The 23,423-nt window shown below is 42.1% G+C and overlaps 1 protein-coding gene across 1 annotated transcript in view; it reads left to right on the top strand.

Annotated features, from left to right (window-relative positions):
* The window catches only part of FRMD8 (FERM domain containing 8), a 61,830-nt gene extending 39,122 nt beyond the window's left edge, over positions 1–22,708 (top strand). Inside the window, exons 9-11 of the mRNA XM_073604895.1 lie at positions 12,155–12,298; positions 19,945–20,128; positions 20,915–22,708. Coding sequence (XP_073460996.1) covers positions 12,155–12,298; positions 19,945–20,128; positions 20,915–21,024 — 438 coding nt within the window. The 3' untranslated portion in view covers positions 21,025–22,708. The remainder of the gene's footprint in view (positions 1–12,154; positions 12,299–19,944; positions 20,129–20,914) is intronic.
* Positions 22,709–23,423: the final 715 nt, after the last annotated feature.

Raw genomic sequence — 23,423 nt, 5'->3', positions numbered from 1 at the left:
TTTTCCTTTATCTTGCACAGGTGCTTTAAATCAAAGTCAATGTCTTCGTATTTTGGACAGCGATTTTATCTAAGAGAAATTCCCAAAACATAGCCTGTTGGGGATACTTGAGGACAGGGTTGAGAACCACTGATCTAACAGACAATCAAATCCCACACATTCAGGCAAATACCAGACATACTCCCTGGTCCTGACACTGGTAGCTTTATAGGACATAATTCCAGTCCTCTAGCATCGAGGGAATATGGTATATCTCCTATCACCTCCAAAAGCATAATACTCTGCAGCGCATTTTATGTGCAGAGTTTATAGGCAGTGTTTCAGGCTTCCATCATTGCCATCACTCGGACCTTATAACTGGCTTTGGTTGTTATGGCACTATATTCAAACATAATCAATATATATCTTTGTGTATTGCCCCTGAGCAGAAGTGAATCATAAAGGGGAAATAATACTATTGATTTTTAAGTTTTTCTAAAAAAGTTACATTCCTGGAATGCCTGGATTACTGTCACATTTGCTTGCTGCATCAACCAAACATCAAATGGCTGGTGACATGACTGATCGCATGTACAGCACCATGGAAGTTGCAGATCAGACAGAAGCAGCTTCCTTGGCTGTAAATGATAATATGGTTCAATTCTGCTTTAGGACTGTCAGCAGATCAGACTACAAACACTGTAGTACCAAAAAATGCATAAAATGGACTGGATTTTGCACAGCTATGCCTGCAGAGGGGGCCGGCCTAAAGTGATCTGGCAGGACTTGGTTTCGGACTAAAGTTTCACTTTAACAGAACGTGGTGTAACAGTCAACATGGATGGTTTATCCTGTTATAGCTACAAAATCAGTATCTTTAAGCAGGGATCATACCTAACTCTACTCACAGCAGTATCACAACTAGCACCAGAGTCCTTGTGGAGGACTCAGCCTTAATACACAGGAAGAACACCTGACATTTGCATTTAGATGAGGGGACAGTTATATTGCGTATACAAGAATGTACTGTATGATTTGTCCTCACATATTGCTCATATGCGTAGTAACTGATTGTCAGTCTAGCAATTCCTGTGTATTTCTTGCTTTGGTGACCAGACCGCTTACCTGGTCACCCCTTTCTACACGGATAGTTAGGGGCGTTATTGTTCCGTATTTTAAGTAACTATTTGGACACATCAGGAGTTGTAGGGAAAATGTATGGTCTAGGTATCATGGAAATCTACTATCCAGTCTCTATAGTCCTTACAGTAGCTCACTCCAACGCAGGTATGGGTGATCTCTTAGCAATTTTCAGTCCCAACCAGGGATAGAAGGCAGCGTCCCCGTGCTTACAGTGCCTGATTGGCTGCTCAATGGATGGTAGTGGCAAATAACTTTGCGCTACCCCCAATTCTAAGCAGCTGACACCAAATTAGATAAATGGTAAAAAAGAACAAAAAGGGTAGCGCTATAAAATAATGGGCTGTAAGCCCAAATGGCATCTGAAAAATTCACTGTTTGCAATTTTTCAGATACCATTTGGGCTTATAGCCCATTATTTTATAGCGCTACACTTTTTGTTTTTGTGCTCATTGGATGGTGCCTGGGTAGTTCCGGGGCCTGCGACACTTGGCAAGCCGAACGGCATTGCAGCAATTTTTTTTTTTTTTCTTTTTGGGGGGGCCACTGTCGAGGGAGGCATTCTGATCACCTCTGTAGGTGGTTTTGTTTCCTACTGTCTTTCAGTGTGTGGAGCATTATTTCCATAGCCCACAAATGAATTGATTTCAGTACGATTCCTAAAACTTATTTAATTTAGGGATTCCCTGCTGCTCTTCATATTTATATGTAGAACCTCTCAGTGGAGTCAGAGGTAATTTCACAAATCTTTGACATCCGTATGGGCAGAGGAAGGGGTTCGCCTCAATAGCTTCAAAGCTGGCAGTTATATCAGACTAGCATCCCTTACATCTACCAATCTCAACCAGGTACCACCAAAGGGAATCACAGCCCATTCTACCAGGACTTGGTCATCTTTTATGTGGAGAAAGCAGGAGCTACGCCAGACCAGATGTGCCAGGTGGCAACCTGATTGGGCTTCGGAATCCTTACAAATCATTATAGGATAGATTTCCTGTCCAGCCAAGACCAATCTTTCAGTAGAAAGGTCCTTTGGGCTGTAGACTGCCCCCCCCCCCCCAGTAGTATTCCTTGCTAAATCCTCTCAGATGCTGCCCTAGAAGATGACTTGAGAAAACAAAGTTAGGTACCTGGTAACTATTTTTCTAGGAAGTCTTCCAGGGCAGCACTCATACCCGTCCCTAGTTATTTTTTAGGAAGAAGTTTTATGAAATGATGGTGTATATTTGCCTGTTGTTCCTTCGGTACTTTTTATATTACTGAGACTCTGAGGTATTTGACAGCTTTTTAAAATGGTGGATAATGTATTTCCTGTTTTAGGTGGGAGGAGCCCTATTGCTCAGATGTTGCCCTGGAAGATATCCTAGAAGAGGAGTTACCAGGTACCTAACTCTGTTTTTGTGTTTGAAAGACCGCTGCACAAACGGAGTGTGACATAAAATATTGCAACAACCGCCATTTTATTCTCTATGGTCTCTACTAAAAATATGTCTATCATCTCTATCATCTATCTCTATCAATGTTTTATATGCGCAAGGGTTTCTTTGGAGCCCCAAAAAAGTGGTTTTCTTTGCAGCTCTGGAAAGGATGCTGTCTCAGGCAGTCATCACACCCATACTGGAGGGGCAGAGGTTTCACAGCTTCTATTCCACCCTGTTTGCAGTTCCCCAGTCAGATGGAGACATCCTGCCTATTCTGGACCTGAAGGGTGTCAATTTCTTAAGTACAGTGACTGCTTCACTTCATTATCAGGATTTCCTGGAGCGAGTAGATATTAAGGATGCCTACCCACATCTCTTTTTTTTTTTTTTTTTTTTTTTTTTTTTTTTTTCCAGTTTCGCCAACAATTTTTGCGATTTGCCATGGAGGATCTCCACTACCAGTTTGTTACTTTGTTTTTCAGCCTGTCCATGGCTTTCAGAGTGTTTACCAAGGCGTTGGCTCCAGTTTTAGGGTTGTAGAGGACCCAGGGTATGCCCATTGTGTGTTGTATGTGGATGACCTGCTTCTCTAGGATGCTAGTAAATGATGTCCAATGTCCAACAGACTGTACAAGTTCTTGGTTCTAACACACATGAGTACTATGGCTTAGTCCTCAACACAGCACAGGAGAAATCCATGTCTCTTTGATCCCAAGTGGAGTACCTAAGGTCCTTGGAATGTTCCTTGATTTTGGGCCTGCATAAATGTGTTGGGGAAGAAGGTAGCAGCCTTCAGTGGGTCACCATGCTAAGTTTCACTTCAGAGTTCTTCAGCTCAATATCCTGTCAGTATGGAAAACTTCAGAAGTCCTTGGATCTGTTAATGCATCTGATTCCGAAAAACAGGTCAAATGTGCAGTTTTGGATATCTACGCAGATGTTGGCTACCTTCCTTTCGATGTATTCGAAGACCCTGTTGGGCTGGTGAGGCGTTAGGGAGAATCTGTTGGTTCAAAGAAGGTGGCTGTTGTAAATTGCTGATCAACGGCCTGGAACTTTTGGGTGATTTGGTTGGCCCTCCTACATTGCTGTGTCTGCCTTCAGAATCTCCCATCAGTGTGCAGTCAAGTGATGCCATAGCTGTGGCATACATCAACCCTCAAGAAGGGACAAAGTCACACTGCTCCAGAAAAAGCAGTCCTGATCTTTCCTTGGGCAGAACTTCACCTTCTGGCTATCTCCAATGTTCAGTTTCCTAGTGTGGAAAAATTTCAGGCAGACTTTCTAAGCCATCCACATATGAATCCCTTCACCCACTGGTGTTCAGAGATTTTTTTTTGCAGTGGATGACCCAATATGTGGATCCCCTGGTTTCCAGATTCAACAACAAACTGGACAGGTTTGAACATGAGATCCTCAGACGTTTGCAGTAGATGCTCTGGTGATCCCTTGGGACCAGTTTTCCCTGATGTATGCTATCCCTTTATTACAGTGTTCCTGCGGATAAAGGTGGAGGACATTTTGATGATTCCAACAGGACCTGCTTGGCCAAGAAGATTGTAAAATGCAAATATTGTAAATCTCATGGCAGATGAGCCATGGACTCTTCCAGATTGTCTAGATTTGCTGTTACAGGGTCTGATCTTCCATCTTGCTTTACAGTCGCTAACTTTGACGGAATGGCTATTGAAACCCAATTCTTGAGGGACAGGGATGTTTCTGACTCTGTAATCCCTACTCACCTCCGCACAAGAAAGTCAACTTCTAGGAAGGTGTAGTGCTTTACATTGAAACCCTTGTCGCCTGGTGTAAGTTGCATCACTGATGTATCATAGGACACATTTTGGCTTTTCTCCAGCCCAGTGTGGAGATGTCTCTAACTAATAGGTATCATTTAAGGGATGTATCTCAGCCTGGTGTGTTCTGTTTCAGAGACCTATTACGTCTCATTCCTTGGTGAAAGCTTTTGTGCAGGGTGGCAAATGGATTGTTCTGCCTGTGCGGCCCTGCTTGTCTCTGTGGGACCTTGTAACTTGGTCTTGTCTGTTTTTGCAGACTTCTCAGCTCACAGGGTCTTTTGAGTTGGCTGCACTTTCCTGCAAGGATCCTTTCCTGGTTCTTCACTTGGATAAGGGGGTGTTGACTTGAGGCCTATTGTCCTAATACTAAGCAACCCAATTAGAAGGTGCTTTACTCTTTGGATGTTGATCTAGCTGTTATAGTTTGTCTGCAGTTTAAAGCTTTGTTTTAGAGTCTGATTACTTGGCTGATCTTCTGCCTGAGGGTCCTTGTAAGGGTCAGGCTTCTTCTGGATCCACAATTTCTTTTTTTTTTTTTTAACAAAGGATCCATTATTTCTATGTGGATTCATCTGCTAATTTCTCAGTTCTATGGTGTCAAGGGCAAGGTCCCCCCTTTCCCAGTCAAGGCTTCCTAAATGTGTCAGCATTAAGCTTCTTTTCACATTTTGTAAGGCTGCTACCTGGTCTGCTCTTTTGTGCTGGTGGTTTTGCTGGTGGTTTTGTAGTGGGGTTTCCCCCTGTTCTGGTTGTGGGCATGTTGGTCTTGTTACTGTTTTACACACCCCCTCATATTCAGTGCTATGGGACATCCCATGTAGTCATGAATATGAAGTCCTCTGTGTCCTGTGATATATGATTGAGAAAATAATTTTACGAGTAAACCAAAAATCCTAATTTTTCTGCTGAATCACCTCCTGACATTTCACAACATTTTGATACAAGACTTGGAAATCGCGCGCACACACACACACACACACACACACACACACACACACACACACGGGACAGAAAGTTTTCAGACCCCCTTAAATTTTTCACTCTTTGTTATATTGCAGCCATTTGCTAAAATCATTTAAGTTCATTTTTTTTCCTCATTAATGTACACACAGCACCTATTATTGACAGAAAAACACAGAATTGTTGACATTTTTGCAAATTTATCAAAAAAGAAAAACTGAAATATCACATGGTCCTAAGTATTCAGACCCTTTGCTGTGACGCTCATATATTTAACTCAGGTGCTGTCCATTTCTTCTGATCATCCTTGAGATGGTTCTACACCTTCATTTGAATCCAGCTGTGTTTGATTATACTGATTGGACTTGATTAGGAAAGCCACACACCTGTCTATATAAAACCTTACAGCTCAGTGCATGTCAGAGCAAATGAGAATCATGAGGTCAAAGGAACTGCCTGAAGAGCTCAGAGACAGAATTGTGGCAAGGCACAGATCTGGCCAAGGTTACAAAAAAATTTCTGCTGCACTTAGGGTTCCTAAGAGCACAGTGGCCTCCATAATCCTTAAATGGAAGACGTTTGGGACAACCAGAACCCTTCCTAGAGCTGGCCGTTTGGCCAAACTGAGCTATCGGGGGGAGAAGAGCCTTGGTGAGAGAGGTAAAGAAGAACCCAAAGATCACTGTGGCTGAGCTCCAGAGATGCAGTCGGGAGATGGGAGAAAGTTGTAGAAAGTCAACCATCACTGCAGCCCTCCACCAGTCGGGGCTTTATGGCAGAGTGGCCCGACGGAAGCCTCTCCTCAGTGCAAGACATATGAAAGCCTGCATGGAATTTGCTAAAAAAAACACCTGAAGGACTCCAAGATGATGAGAAATAAGATTCTTTGGTCTGATGAGACAAAGATAGAACTTTTTGGCCTTAAGTCTAAGCGGTATGTGTGGAGAAAACCAGGCACCGCTCATCACCTGTCCAATACAGTCCCAACAGTGAAGCATGGTGGTGGCAGCATCAAGCTGTGGGGGTGCTTTTTCAGCTGCAGGGACAGGACGACTGGTTGCAATCGAGGGAAAGATGAATGCGGTCAAGTACAGGGATATCCTGGACTAAAACCTTCTCCAGAGTGCTCAGGACTTAAGACTGGGCCGAAGGTTTACCTTCCAACAAGATAATGACCCTAAGCACACAGCTAAAATAACAAAGGAGTGGCTTCACAACAACTCCGTGACTGTTCTTGAATGGCCCAGCCAGAGCCCTGACTTAAACCAATTGAGCATCTCTAAAAATGGCTGTCCACCAACGTTTACCATCCAACCTGACAGAACTGGAGAGGATCTGCAAGGAGGAATGGCAGAGGATCCCCAAATCCAGGTGTGAAAAACTTGTTGCATCTTTCCCAAAAAGACTCATGGCTGTATTAGATCAAAAGGGTGCTTCTACTAAATACTGAGAAAAGAGTCTGAATACTTAGGACCATGTGATATTTCAGTTTTTTTTTCTTTTTTCTAAATCTGCAAAAATGTCAACAATTCTGTGATTTTCTGTCAATATGGGGTGCTGTGTGTACATTAATGAGGAAAAAAATGAACTTAAATGATTTTAGCAAATGACTGCAATATAACAAAGAGTGAAACATTTAAGGGGGAATGAATACTTTCCGTCCCCACTGTATGTATGTGTTGTATGTATGTGTGTGTGTAATTAAATATATATATATATATATATATATATATATATATATATATATATATATATATATATATATATATATATATATATATATATATATATATATATATATATATATATATATATATTAGTTGTGCTCCTAAATTCTGCCAGGGTATGTAAACTTATGATTTCTTGGACATTTTTCAGAGACTATGAATGATAACACGAAAACTTTTCTTTCACTCATGGTTAGTGTTTGGCTGAAGCCATTTATTATCAGTCAACTGTGTACTCTTTTTAAATCATAACGACAGCAGAAACTACCCAAATGACCCTGATCAAAAGTTTACATACCCCAGTTCTTAATACCGTGTATTGCCCTCTTTAACATCAATGACAGCTTGAAGTCTTTTTGTTTGTTTTATTTGTGGATGAGGCTCTTTATCTTCTCAGTTGGTAAAGCTGCCCATTCCTCTTGGCAAAAAGCCTCCAGCTCCTGTAAATTATTGGGCTGTCTTGCATGAACTGCACATTTGAGATCTCCCCAGACTGGCTCAATAATATTGAGGTCAGGAGACTGAGATGGCCACTCCAGAACCTTCACTTTATTCTGCTGTAGCCAATGACAGGTTGACTTGGCCTTGTGTTTTGGATCATTGTCATGGTGGAATGTATAAGTACGGCCCTGGCTGAGTAATGCAAATGTTCCTCCAGTACTTTTTGATAACATACTACATTTATCTTGCCATCAATTTTGACCAAATTTTCTGTGCCTTTGTAGCTCACACATCCCCAAAACATCAGCGATCCACCTCTGTACCTTTCATCATAGGCATTGTTGACTCCTCTCCAAATGTAGCGTTTATGGTTGTGGCCAAAAAGCTCAGTTTTGGTCTCATCACTCCAAATGACTTTGTGCCAGAAGGTTTGAGGCTTGTCTCTGTGCTGTTTGCTGTACTGTAAGTGGGATACTTTGTGGAAATTGCGTAGTATTGGCTTTCTTATGGTGACTCGACCATGCAGCCCATCTTTTTTCAAGTGCCTCCTTATTAGAGGTCGACTGATATGGGTTTTTCTCTGGCTGATGCCGATATTTAGAAATCGCGGTGGTTGATGGCCGATACATAGACCCCTTTCACACTGGGGCGTTTTTCAAGCTCTTTTGGGCTAAAAATAGCGCCTGTAAAGTGCCTGCTCCACTGCAGTCTGTGTGAAAGCCAGAGTGCTTTCACACAGAGGCGATGCGCTGGCAGGATGTTAAAAAAAAAAAAAAAAAAAGTCCTGCAAGCAACATCTTTGGAGCGGTGTATACCACTGCTCCACCACTCCTGCCCATTGAAATGAATGCGCACTGCTGCCGAAGCGCCTGCAAAGCATTTCGACTGTGGCGCTTCACGGGCGCATTTAACCCCTTCCTCGGCCGCTAGCTGGGTTATAAGCTCCCCGCTAGCAGCCGAATAGCGCCGCTAAAACGACGGTAAAGCGCCGCTAAAACTAGCAGTGTTTTACTGTCAACGCATGCCCACTCCAGTGTGAAAGCAGCCTTAAGTTATACATGATACAGAACATTTTTTACATTTAAACATTTATTAAACTAAACAAACCTCCAATCAGTTCACTTGTATGTATAATTTAGATATCAAAAAAACTATATCTTAAATATTAAATACACAAAAACAGGTAATCAAAACTTTTGGATGAAAAAAAATGGGCTAACTTTACTGCTTAGTTTTGTTTGTAATTCATTAGTGTATTTTTTTTTTTTTAAATTGCGTTTGAAAGACCGCTGCGCAAATACCGTGTGACATAAAATATTGCAACAACCGCTATTTTATTCCCTAGGGTCTCTGCTAAAAATATATATATATATATATATATATATATATATATATATATATATATATATATATATATATATATATATATATATATATATATATATATATATATATATATATATATATATATATATATATAATGTTTGGGGGTTCTAAGTGAATTTCTAGCAGAAAATACAGGAGAGCCCATTCACACCTCAGCGTTTTGTAGCTTGAATCCTCAAGCTACAAAACGCTTGAGGGCAAAAAATCCATTATTCTCTGTGGAGATGGTTCACATGCCTGAAGCGCAAACAAGTTCTGAACCCCTTTTTTGTCTCGCGAATTGGGCAGGTTTGGGCGATTTTGGAGCAGGAAGCAGATGACAGAATCCAACAATATAGCAACAAATGATGAAACAGATGATGATAATTTTTCCTATTGGCTAATAAAAAAAATGGCAAAGCTCAAAAACGCCGGACAACGCTGCATGGAAACGTGCAAATATGCCCGAAAAACCACGCGACAAAACGCCAGAAGAAACGCTCAAACGCTACGCTCAGGTGTGAATGCAGCCTTAGGCTGGGTTCACACTAGTGCGACAAACGCTCCGGCATTGGGAGTTCATGTCGCATGACGTGTGAAAATCAATGTTTCCCTATGGGAGCCGTCCTAACTGTTCCGACACAAGTCGGTCCGACTTTGAAAATGCTCCCTGTACTACTTTGGTCCGACTTTGATCCTACTTCAGCCCACTGTCTCGCATGATCCGACTTTGGCATGCGACTTGTGCTCAGATGATCTTGAGGGGGAACTCTGCACCAAATTTTAAATAAACCGGCATGGGTTCCCCCTCCAAGAGCATACCAGGCCCTTGGGTCTGGTATGGATTTTAAGGGGAACCCCCTACGCCGAAAAAAACGGCGTGGGGGTCACCCCCAAATCCATACCAGACCCTTATCTGAGCACGCAGCCCGGCCGGTCAGGAAAAGGGGTGGGGGCGAGCGCCCCCCTCCTAAACCGTACCAGGCCGCATGCCCTCAACATGGGGGGGTTGGGTGCTTTGGGGCAGGGGGGAGCCCTGCGGCCCCCCCACCCCAAAGCACCTTGTCCCCATGTTGATGAGGACAAGGGCCTCTTCCCGACAACCCTGGCCGTTGGTTGTCGGGGTTTGCGGGCGGGGGGCTTATCGGAATCCAGGAGCTCCCTTTAATAAGGGGGCCCCCAGATCCCGGCCCCCCACCCTATGTGAATGAGTATGGGGTACATCGTACCCCTACCCATTCACCTAGGGGAAAAAAAGTGTCAATTAAAAAAAACACACTAGACAGGTGCCGCTATATTCTGCTCTTTTTCCGGCTCTTTTGCTCCGCCGTCTTCTTCCCTCTTCTCTTCTTCTGATGTTGACACAACGCTCTCTCCCACTGTAATGCCGTGTGTGCGGTCCGCAACGACTTATATAGGGACAGGGTGTGGTCACCCAGTGACCCCACCCCTTATGACGTCAGTCCCGGGGCATGATGGGACCGTGACGTCATAAGGGGCGGGGTCACCCGGTGAGTCGTGAGTCGAGTATAAGTCGTTGCGGACCACGCACACGGCATTACAGTGGGAGAGAGCGTCGTGTCAACATCGGAAGAAGACGGCGGAGAAGACCGGGCCACCGGTAGCAAAAGAGCCGGCAAAAGAGCAGAAGATAGCGGAGGAGCCCGGCAGAAGATACCGGAGATCGGGAGTAGAACCGGAGACCCCCCCCCCCGGAGCTGCCTAATAAATTATTTTAAAAGCCTGTGTAGTGTGTTTTTTTTTTTTTTTTTTTTTTTTTTTTGACACTTTTTTTTCCTAGGTGAATGTGTAGGCATACTCATTCACATAGGGTGGGGGGCCGGGATCTGGGGGCCCCCTTATTAAAGGGGGCTCCCGGATTCTGATAAGCCCCCCACCCACAGACCCTGAAAACCAACGGCCAGGGTTGTCGGGAAGAGGCCCTTGTCCTCATCAACATGGGGACAAGGTGCTTTGTTGTGGGGGGGGGGCCACAGGGTGCCCCCCTGCCCCAAAGCACCCACCCCCCCCCCCCCATGTTGAGGGCATGCGGCTTGGTACGGTTCAGGAAGGGGACGGGCGCTCGCTCGTCCCCACCCCTTTTCCTGACCTGCCGGGCAGGGCCTGGTATGCTCTTGGAGGGGGAACCCATGCCGGTTTTTTATTTAAAATTTGGCGTGGAGTTCCCCCTCAAGATTCATACCAAACACAGTGCCTGGTATTGGTGGCCGGATCCCCGTTCATTGAAAGTCTGACGTATGTCGGCTTTAAGTCGCGGGGCAAAGTCTGATCCAAAGTAGGACAGCTGTCGTGTCGCACCAGTGTGAACCTGGCCTCATACACACACACACTAATCACAAACAGACAGATCACAGGTGAGGATGGTTACCTTTTTAATAGCCATTCAAACTCCTTTGTGTCAACTTGTGTGCATGTTATTAGGCCAAAATCACCAGGGTATGTAAACTTTTGATCAGGGTCATTTGGGTAGTTTCTGCTGTCATTATGATTTAAAGAGTAAACACAGTTGATTGATAATTAATGGCTTCAGCCAAACACTAACCATGAGTGAATGAAAAAAGTTTGTGTTACCATTCATATTCTCTGAAAAAATGGCCAAGAAATCATAAATTCTGTCAGGGTATATAAACTTATGAGCACAATTGTGTTTGTGTGTGTGTGTGTGTGTGTGTAATAAATATATATATATATATATATATATATATATATATATATATATATATATATATATATATATATATTCTCTATCTATCCCCTTGCAATGGCCACAGCTGAACTTTATACTTTATGTATAGCGATTGCTCCCCTAATGTCCCTGAAAGGTATATGAAGCTGTTGGATGATTCAGCATGTGTGCATCTTACTGAAATTAGGATAATCAATATTGGGTGCACTTGCACTTTTTATTATGGTGCGAGCTCTACGAATTTTGATGAAATAACCAGTCATTCATATGTGTAAAAGTAAGGCTGGATTCACACCTATGCAGTTTTAGTTCTTTTTGCATTTTGCAGATTTGCACTAGAGTCCATTTAACATTGTATTCTATGGAACACGATCTGTAGTGCAAATCTGCAAAATGCAAAAAGCACACAAAATTCATAGGTGTGAATCCAGCCTAATACACTGACACTTTTTTTTTTTTTTTTTTTTTATCAAGCATAATAACCATTGTAGTTATTCAATTTAAATAACTTTTATTTCTATCCATACATTATGTACATTTCAAACCTCTGTCATTGCTTTATTTTTGATTTGATCAGTTTCACAAAACCTCTTCCTATTTGTTTTCTTTTTACAGCATGTCTTAATAAGTTTGAAGTTTTCAGAGCTGTCCTGGGATCACACATATCCAGATAGGGACGAGCATATTTTATGGCTGGAGTTTGATGGTGATAACGAAGGAACACCGGTTAACAAGTTGCTAAAAATATACTCCAAACAGGTGACATTCCAGAAATAATTTAGTCATTTATATTGTATCTCCTTGTTAAGCTACCCAGAAGTGATCAATATAAAAGCATGTAATACATTTTCAGCGGAAGAAACTGAAGTACCTTTTAATGCATATACTGTACATCAAAAAACATTGCCAGATAATAAATAACAGAGGAGATCCACCTGCCCGCTTATATACTGTATAGTGTGAGTTCAGCATCCTCACATTACCCACAACAGAAGGTTGCTTATACCCCCTACATGCATCAGACAGAACCTTTTAAGGGGCTCAGTGTATGTAGTTAATGTTTGTTTCCTGTTGCAAAAGGAGAGAGCATGATAGTTTTATTTGCAAGAGATTTTTTATCATTGTTGGAAATCTCCAACCAGGCTTGAAATTGCGCATGCCATTTTACATATACTATGCAATTGTCACAGAAGACTTCTGAATCTGTTGCTTCTCCTGAAAATATATGCTGTAGCCAAAGTAAAAAACCTTTTTAAATGTGTATTTCAGGAAAATGCAACCTGCAAATACATACAGGGACAATTTATTTGCCAAGATGTCTTGGTTTAACATGTGAAAAAGAAGTCAACTTGTTGTGTAAAGTACTTTCTTTGCCTAGAGTGCCTTTAAAAAGTATTCATACCCCTTAATTTTCCATGTTTTGTCATGTTACAACCAAAAATGTAAATGTATTTTATTGGAATTTTATGTGATAGACCAACACACAGTGGTACATAATTGTGAAGTGGAAGGAAAATGATAAATGGTTTTCAAAATCTTTTACAAATATATGAAGTGTGGTGTGCACTTGTATTCAGCCCCCCTGAGTCAATACTTTGTAGAACCACCTTTTGCTGCAATTACAGCTGAAAGTCTTTTTAAGTATGTCTCTTCCAGCTTTGCACATCTAGAGAATTAAATCTTTTGCCCATTCTTCTTTGCAAAATAGCTCAAGCTCTGTCAGATTGGATGGAGAGCGTCTGTAAACAGCAATTTTCAAGTCTTGCCACAGATTCTCAATTGGATTTAGGTCTGGAATTTGACTGGGCCATTGTAACATATGAATATGCTTCGATCTAAACCATTCCATTGTAGCTCTCGCTGTATGTTTAGGGTCGTTGCTCTGCTGGAAGGTGAACCTCCACCCCAGTCTCAAGTCTTTTGCAGACTCTAACAGGTTTTCTTCTAAGCTTGCCCTGGCTCCATCCATCTTCCCATCAACTCTGTCCAACTTTGCTGTCCCTGATGAGGAAAAGCATCCCCATAACATGATGCTGCCACCACCATGTTTCATGGTGGGGATGGGGTGTTCAGGGTGATGTGCAGTGTTAGTTTTCTGCCACACATCGTTTTTCTTTTAGGCCAAAAAGTAAAATTTTGGTCTCATCTGACCAGGGCACCTTCTTCCACGTGTTTTTCTGTGTCCCCCACATGGCCTCTTGCAAACTGCAAATGGGACTTCTTATGGCTTTCTTTTAACAATGGCTTTCTTCTTGCCACTCTTGCATGAAGGCTGTGGAGTACACGACTAATAGTTGTCCTGTGGACAGATTCTCCCACCTGAGCTGTGGATCTCTGTACTCCTACAGAGTTACCATGGGCCTCTTGGCTGCTTCTCTGATTAATGCTCTCCTTACCCGGCCTATCAGTTTAGGTGGATGGCCATGTCTTGGTAGGTTTGCAGTTGTGCCATACTCTTTACATTTTTGAATGATGGATTGAACAGTGCTCCGTGAGATGTTCAAAGCTTGGGATATTTAAAAAAAAAAACTTAACCCTGCTTTAAACTTCACAACTTTTATCCCTGACCTGTCTGGTGTGTTCATTGGCCTTCTTCATGCTTTTTGTTCACTAAGGTTCTCTAACAAACCTCTGAGGGCTTCACAGTACAGCTATATTTATACTGAGATTTAATTACACACAGGTGGACTATTTACTAATTGGGTGACTTCTGAAGGCAATTGGTTCAATTAGATTTTAGTTAAGAATATCTGAGTAAAGGGGGCTGAATACAAATGCACACCACACTTTCAGATCTTTATTTGTAAAACATTTTGAAAACCATTTATCATTTTCCTTCCACTTCACAATTATGTGCCACTTTGTGTTGATCTACCGCATAAAATCCCAATAAAAAATGGATTTTTAAAACAGCTTACCTGTAAAATCCTTTTCTTGGAGTACATCACGGGACACAGAGGTCCCTCCCTTCTTTTCTGGGGTCTGCATTGCTTGCTACAAAACTAAGGTACTTCCCGTGTGGGAGGGGTTATATGGGAGGAACCTTCTTACTATCGGTTGCCAGTGTCCAATCATCTAAAGGTAGCATATAACCCAGATAGTCATTATTATGGTGCTCTATCTGGGTTATATGCTACCTTTTAGATGATCTTCTCCTCTCGCACCAGAAAATGTATGACTTCCAGACCCTATAGTAAATACTTCTAGAAACGGTTCCCCAGACTTCTGTGTCCCAACCGCGCGCTCCAGGAGTCCTGGCTCTTATGAGCCCATTAACTGATGCCAACAACTGGCATCACCGCGCATGTGCGGTATGCACGCCGACACGGGACCCCCCGCAGCGCATGCGCACACCCGCGGCACACGTGCACGCCCGCAGAATATGCCCGCATAAGTGCACACCACCGGCTGTCTTCTGTAACCTCAGACACAGTGGGACACAAGGTGCACATAAATTAGGACCTCTACCACACACAGTAACATGATCTAGAGGGAACAGCAGCTTTTTTAGGCATCCCAGAGGGAGTACTCACCGGTCCACACTGCAGGGCCTGAGACAGGCCCAATCTTCCTCCATCACGGTGGGTAGCGCCTCTGAGGACTTTCAAGGACCGGGTCCCCCTTTATTTGGGGTCCATACCCTTGGACCTGTAGGGCACCCTTCTGGTTCCCTCGGGCAAGTCATAGACTAGGAATACCATTAACAAGAGTCCAGCGCCATAAAGGACACATTACAGGCAAAACCTTGTTCTTGAACCGAGGCTCGGGTACCATCCACTTTAGCTTTCTTGCCATCTGAATGGATCCGATTATAACATCCTCACTGGGACATCATTGAAGAATTTGAAGAGCTTCAACAGCCATGACCATCACCTTCAAGACATTGGCAAAAAAACTAAGGTACTTCCCGTGTGGGAGGGGTTATATGGGAGGAACCTTCTTACTATTGGTTGCCAATGTCCAATCATCTAAAGGTAGCATATAACCCAGATAGTCATTATTATGGTGCTCTGTGTCCCATGATGTACGATAAAGAAATAGTTATGCTTTTGATTGTAACATGACAAAATGTGTAAAATTATAAGGGGTGTGAATACTTTTTTTTAACCACTTCCCTACCCGCCCGTTGTCATATGACGTCCGCAGATGGAATCCCCCATCCTAAGCGGGCATCATGACGTCCTCGGCTTCCCAGCGGTATAGGGGTCCCGAGGAGCAGATGCGCATGCCCAGCAGCAGCGATGTCTGCCGGGCGATCGCTCGTTACAGAGCAGGAACGTGGATCTGTGTGTGTAAACACACAGATCCACATCCTGTCAGGAGAGAGGAAACAGATCGTGTGTTCCTAGTATATAGGAACACTGATCAGTCTCCTCCCCAAGTCAGTCCCCCCACAGTTAGAATCACTCTCTAGGTGACGCATTTAACCCCTTAAACGCCCCCTAGTGTTAATCCCTTCCCTGCCAGTGACATTTCTACAGTAATCAGTACATTTTTTTAGCACTGATCGCTGTATAAATGTCAGTGGTCCCAAAATAGTGTCAAAAGTGTCCGATATGTCTGCCACAATGCCACAGTCACGATAAAAATCGCGCATCGCTGCCATTACTAGTAAAAAAAAAATAAATAAAAATGCCATAAAACTATCCCCTATTTTGTAGGCGCTATAACATTTTAGCGCGAACCAATCAATATACGCTTATTGCAATTTTGGTTAAAAAAAAAAAATATGTAGAAAATTACATATCGGCATAAACTGAGGAAAAAAAACTTTTTGTTTTTAAAATTGGGATATTTATTATAGCAAAAAGTAAAAAATAGTGTGTTTTTGTGTTTTTTTTGTTTTTTTTTTTTCTTTTCGCTCTTCTTTTGTTTATAGCGCAAAAAATAAAACCCGCAGAGGTGATTATATACCACCAAAAGAAAGCTCTATTTGTGGGGGGAAAAAAAATGATAAAAATTTGGGTACAGTGTTGCATGACCTGGGCAGGAAGGGGGTGAAAATGCTCTGTATCAATGTGGTTAAGACACTATATAACCTGGTGTTCTAAGAACTTCTATCCCCTAGGCCAGTGATGGTGAACCTTGGCACCCCAGATGTTTTGGAACTACATTTCCCATGATGCTCATGCACTTTGTAGTGTAGTTGAGCTTCATGGGAAATGTAGCTCCAAAACATCTGGGGTGCCAAGGTTCGCCATCACTGCCCTAGGCTACGTTTCTGCAGGATAAAGATTTCCAGCGCTCTAATAATGCTTGCCCCTAATGCAGTCTAATTACATTCAGATAAGTTATTGACTATTTTGTCATCCTCACTGCAGCTTGAAGCAGAACTAAATATAAAAATAGTTAAGAGGCAGGCTTTTTATTGCAGAAAAGACATGCAATGTCTGATTTGCAATAAAGTACACTTAACTGCCTGCTTACAATCCTCTGCAGAATGTACACTGTCCATGTGCGGGAATGATTGAACTCCTGCGCATGCATGGGATTGTCTTAATCCCGCATCAGCCAATTGAATCGGTCAAAATAAACACACCTAGAAGAACCATGGAAAACGGGCTGGGGAGGCACCTCCGCAGGTGTCAGACCTTTTGGAGGGAAAGTAAGTATTTGTGCCATTTTTTTGTTCTGCTTTAAAAGAAGCATTACATGTAGTTTGAGCAATACCCAGGGAATGAGCTTGCCTCTCAGAAGCGCTCTGACCATTCTGTTAAGTCTGACAAGTGGGAAATTGTATGCTACTTGAATTTAAGTGCACCTGTCATGAGAGAAATATGTAACCTGCCATTGCTGACAACTCCTTCTGGAAATGCTTGTTGTCTGACTGAGGGGTGCTTTGGCTTTAATGCTCTGAGTTTAACATGAACATGTATACAAAGCTAAAAGTCGAACACTTTTCAACCATAATGTACAGCAGATTGTTCTGGGTCTGTGACTCAAAAGTACTTGAGAAGTTGTGTAATCCCAATTACAGAAGTTGTATAAATGGCCCCCCTCCTGGTTGTCATTGCTGTTGTGCAAGTTTTGTTTATATTGGTATGAGTAAAGGTTTTCATAAGTACCAGTTGATCCTACAAGCTTTTGCACTTTTTTTGAGACCTTCTTTCACAGCATGATTGCCAGCTCCCAGTTCTCCATGACGGTGGTCTCCTTCACCTTTCACCCTGTTGGCTGCAGTAAATGCCCCCCTGCTGGTTGATTTAACAGTTACTCTAGCCATTTAGCAGTGGGGACGGAATATCTATAAATGTAGCTGTCCCTTGCTGGAGAGTTTGGTCTGTTATAGGTAATGGCCAAATGGTGGATAATGCTAGAGATAGTCTGCATCATATATTTTTTATTTTATTTTTTTACCTTGTTACTTTTAAGCCAGAGGGTAGCCAGGCAAATCAAATTTTCTTTAGGAGACTCAAATGGCAGCCCCCATACTGTACTTCTGTCATGGTCATTTCAGCAACTATATACACTTTTGCTGTTCTGGTTTGTTGCGTTAACACACCTTACTTACAGGCAGCCTATTCAAATGAAAGGGCTGCCAACTCACCACCACAGTGAAAAATACAGACATATTGCATGTTTTTTGTACACAGCATACCACTATGCATGGTTATGTTGAACTGCATTGCCACAGTGCTTTGGGGGTACCACTTCAAAGTAATGCTGACGCACGTAACTTGTGTTAATGTGTGTAGCACCCTCTATCAATAGGTAGGTGCTAGTAATAGATTTTTACTAGGAATTGTCAGCACAGGCATCAAATTTAGGCAACATGCCACTGGGGGGGAGATGTTGGCTGAGTGAAGCGGAGAATGAAATACAAGGTAGCAGCAGGAAGGCACCCTATTTGGGGGGGGGGGTACCGATCGCAGGAGGAGGCCCAGGGAGAGCTATGAAGGAACTTTGCCTCTACACGGTCATTGGCAATGTCTTTATCATCACACGGTGGTCGATAAAGAACTCCTGGAGCAGAGGGGCAGGTGAAGCTGTCGAACGTATAGTCCAGTCAAGTTCTCCATCAAGGACTCAGGGCAGTGAAAGGTCAGTGAGTGTTACCACAGTGGGGGGCTGAATGTGCCAGGAAGTCTGTGAGGGAACTTTGCTTCTACACGGTCATTAGCAAAGACTTCATCATTTACACGGTGACTGATGAGGAGTCCTGGATCAGAGGAGAGACTGTGGGGATCTGTGTCAAATCGATCTGGCCTGAGGGCTGGGTTGGGCTGGCTGGGAACAGTAGTCCACCATCCGAAAGAATGCTTTCTAACTACTAGGCCTCTGGGGAGAGGTGCTGCAGGCCTAGTAGCAGCGAGCAACCAGAGCCTTCTTAAGGATTCATTCAGAGTGGGTCCTTCTTGCCCAGAGAAGATGATGTGACATTATTTAACCTCAGTATTAATAAGTGGGGTGAATTGGTGGTTTGTCTGTTACTAGTGGCAACTACACCACTACATGTGTAATGCTGTAACGCATCACAAAAGTGTGATTTGGCCCTTACTGCTTTCTCAGTCAGTGACCTGAAGCAAATATAGAGATATAATATTTGTTTTGACTTTTATTTGCTTCATGCTGGTTCTGAGTCTGTAACTTAGAGCCAGGCACCCAAAATTGTCAATTGGCCAGGTATGGCATTCTTTGTATTTCTCACATGATAATCTTAGTTTCAGTTAAATGAGAGGATATTCTGACTGTATTAGTGGCAATGTTTTCTGGAGATCAATTGAAGTTCAAGATTCATGAAATTTGAGCTGGGCACATATATCTGCAGTGTTATCTCTCTTCAAAGCACTATGTCCCATAGCTGTCTCCTGCCCCATTCTTCTGTTATCAGCCTTATAACTCCTTAAAAGTTCTCAGACACATATGATAAAAGCAGCCTGAGTTTTGTGTTGAGGAGGATGCTATAAATAGATTATAATATTGAGGGAAAAGGGGAAATATGGGACTTTATATGAGATACAAAGTCCCAAATTCTTTCCTTTTTTTTTTTTTTTTTTTTTTTAACAGAAAATTAAATTCTTTCCTTTTTAATAGCTATAAATAGATTAGCAGAGCCCTGGACGATTTAAGGGACAGAGCTGAAAGTCTGTACCTAATGAGGAGAGGGGGCTCCTGCCTTTCCTCCAATCAGCTGTCTTGGATGTATGCCTAGGCTTCACTGCAGTGCTAACCAGGAAGAGAAAATCTCCTAACACGATGTGCACTTTCTAAACAGTATATAAAGATGAAGACAGTGAATATACATGCTAAATTTGTGTAGGGAGATTTGTTTCATCCCTGCATATCATCTGAGGCTGTTCAATTCACTGGGTATATCTGAGGGTTTACATCCACTTTAAGGAAAAAAAGAAAATACTGCTATAGTTTTTAGACTTTTTTTTTTTTTTTTTTTTTTTTTTTTTCAGGCTGAGCTGATGAGTGGTTTAATTGAGTATTGCATAGAACTTACTCAAGGTGGAGATTTGCATTCTCCAGACTCTGTTTCTGGGAGCACACCGGTTACTGAGAAACGGAGCAAACTACGAAGACAGGAAAGTGTTCTGTGTAACCGCATCAAGCATCTCACCACTATTGATTATGTTGACGATGGTAAGATATTTAGTATAGTGGTCTGGTTAAATTCTTTGATCATATATGGTGTTTGATGTGTTTTAAAGTCTGTCTACTTGTTAAATCTAATGTCCTGTATTAAAGAAAAAAACACACATGCAGAAACATGTACATAGCTCCTAACATTTGTATTAAAGGGTCAGACCACTCAAAATCAGTATATTTTTTCAGGGGAAAAAAAATGTGCGTTTTTTTTATTTATTTTTTACAAAGGAGCCTGCAAGCATTGCACACACAATCAGTAGATCGCAGGTGCAATGTTGGGCTCCTGCAGACTCTTCTTCCAGCTCTCTGCCTGTACCACTGTATGGGCTTTCAGTTAGAGAAAGTATCAATGGACTATGAGTGTACTAATTGTTCCACAGTGGAAGACTGGACTTGTAGTTTATTTATTCGTTCACAGTTCTCTGTGAATAAAAGACAGCCCTGCCAATTTAAAATTGACCATGCCTGTGGGGGAGAAGAACTCCCTGCGTGCTGTTGAGGGTGGCAATGGGGGATGCTTCGCAGCATGTTGCATGTTACTCCCTAAATATTGGTGTAACCTCAAATCTGTTGCCAAAAGTGGAGTCAGCCTTTAAATGTCATATGTCATGTTAACAAACATGCAATTGAGCTATAAATGTGTTTATTTGAGCATGTGAAGCCATGGGGGTTACTGGAACCAGCAACCTAAACACTTCCAAGTCTTGTATGCGATTGATCAAGTGGGCATAAACGTTGCTTTGTGTCATTTCTTTATGTATACCTATTTTTTTTCCCCAGGCACTGAAATTAAACGAGTGAAGCCCAAAAGAGCTGCATCATTTTTCACACGACAGTCAACCCATGGCTATGCATCTGTGTTGCCTGTTGACAGCCCTGGGGAAAGCTGACCAATTGCAGCTAGTAAACACGAAGACCAAAGAAACTTCTGATTCACTGAACATTCTTATTCACTGTATGGACCAAGCCAAAGCAATAAGGGCCATAATTAACGTGCCTTATGTTGCTCCTGCACCTAAAAGGATGACTCTTCAAGGATGCCAGGACAAAGCATTTCTACAGCCATGTTTACAGTTAATTTCTAAATTACAGAATGCAGTTTCATTATATAGAGAAGATAACGGAAGTTCTCTGACCAAGTTTGATCGTTGTGTTGCCATGAGAGTGTGGCTTGTTGCTGTTTTTTACCCCCACTCAATATCTGGCCCATAAAGTGATATAACTGGTTTGCAAAGTGTAATTGCCTGTACACTAATATTGTGTTAGGATTCCATGATGGCAGCTCAGTTTAAGACTTGTGTATACAGGCGTTGCTGTCAAACGATGGCTTCTCCATTTGAACATGACGCATATCAAACTTGTGTGTTCGAATGTAAAAGGCTGCATTTGACCAACTTTGCTTGCAATGCAAACACATCTGCATTCAGAAAAGTGCAAAGTCTAAACTAGCCTCAGAACTGTCATTCACACTGCACTATGGAGGTAAATGAGAATCTGCTGATCTGTGTTTGATGTGCCCTAATGTATAAACCATTACTGTATAGGGAAACTATCTCTTTTGTCATTTTTTTAAACTAGAAGGATGAAAATAACTAATAACAAAACCTTTAGATTTGGATAGACTGGTAAGGTTAGAACCAAAGTCAAGGTTTTATTCTGTCTGTTTCATCATTAGGAATATTAATTTTCTTTAATTGTCCAATCTTACTGGGGATAACAGTAAGGGTAAATCCAAAATTTTGAGCGATCACCAAAACAGAAATAGAGTAGAAATATTCCAACAGGGACACTTGTTCTTCTGACAACTGTCTAACAAGGGATTTCCCTTCACATTGAAAAGACAACTTCCCACTTTCTGTTGAGTCTACCAGACAGGGAGTGAAGGGAAGTCCCCCCAATGATACACAGATGGGAAAAAATACAGTGGTTTTCACCATTCCCTACTCACCCATTAGGGTGAATTACCCTTTCGTTGTACCGTGTGTTGTACTCATGTATACCGTTATCATTGAAAGTAAAAGAAAATCCCAAATTTTGGGTTGTCCCTAGAACCGTAATAGAGGTGAAATCTTCCAATGGGGACCCTAGTTCTAGTGACTTGGGGGGGGGATAGAGTTTCTTTTTCATTTTGCAGTTGATTTCCTCTCATGTTTTATTTTGGTGATGGAACAGGAAGTGAGGGGATACCTACCCAATGGGACACAGATGGCAAAAAAAATCTGACAGGTTATAACCCTTCCTTACTATCCAAAATTATACTTTAAGACATTGTTGGTTTGCTGTTAAAAAAAAAATTAGGCATTAGTAACGAGAAGTTTCTTTGACAGAGATGTGAGTAGAGCAAGGACAACCTTTTTATGAATGTGTTGTAATGAAAGGTCAAACTTCAACTGGAATGTCAGAAATGGAAATAACCTCTGTCCAATGGATTAACTGGATGAAACCCAAATCCATGTACTTTTATATATAATGCATTTGAGCACCTGTTATAATTGTTAAAAATTTTATGTTACTGTAAAGAAATATGACATTTCAACAATGAACATGTCCTATATTAAAGTGGACCTGAACTGAGTTAAGAATTGCTGTCATAGGAACATCCAGATATGTTAAGAGTCACTAAAGGCTCTTGATAAAAAAAAAAAAAAATAATAGTGTCACGAAGCCCTGGTTCACATTGCAGAGATTTTGCATGCGATTTGACATGTCAAATTGGCGGCTATTGCCGGCAAAGGTACTGTCCGAATCTGTGCACATTTGCGGCGCTGCACCGATTCCCAAAAGTAGGTTATGTACTACTTCTGGTGATTTCGGGGTATGATTTCAATAGATATCTATGCAGAAACCCGCACAGATGTCTCAAAAAATCGCCCCCGAAGTCGGGACTGACATGCGGGAATGAAATTGTGCGAGTTCAGCTAAATTCACACAAGTTCATTCCTGCTGTCAGTGTGAACCTAGGCTAAAGGTAGTATTTTTCTTTTCTATGTTTTGGATAGACTTGAGAGGGATTAGAACACCTGTCAGGTTGATGTCTCTGCCCCCATTAGGGAGATTCATCCTCTGAATTTATCCTGTTTACTGTTGTTGAAAGTAAAAAACATCCCAAGTTTGGGTGGACATCAAAACAAGACTAGAGGGGGGGGTTCTTCTGATCGGACGACTAGTTCTAGTGACCCTGGTTACCCATTGGGATTCTCTGACTTTGGATGGATTCCCATTCGCTTCCTATTTTGCCTATGGGACAGAAAGTGAAGGTAAATCTCCCCAGTGGGAAACAGAAGGCGAC

This window comes from Aquarana catesbeiana, linkage group LG11 (assembly GCF_042186555.1).
Source record: "Aquarana catesbeiana isolate 2022-GZ linkage group LG11, ASM4218655v1, whole genome shotgun sequence".
Classification (NCBI taxonomy): Eukaryota; Metazoa; Chordata; class Amphibia; order Anura; family Ranidae; genus Aquarana; species Aquarana catesbeiana.
This window is presented reverse-complemented; position numbering and strand designations above follow the sequence as displayed.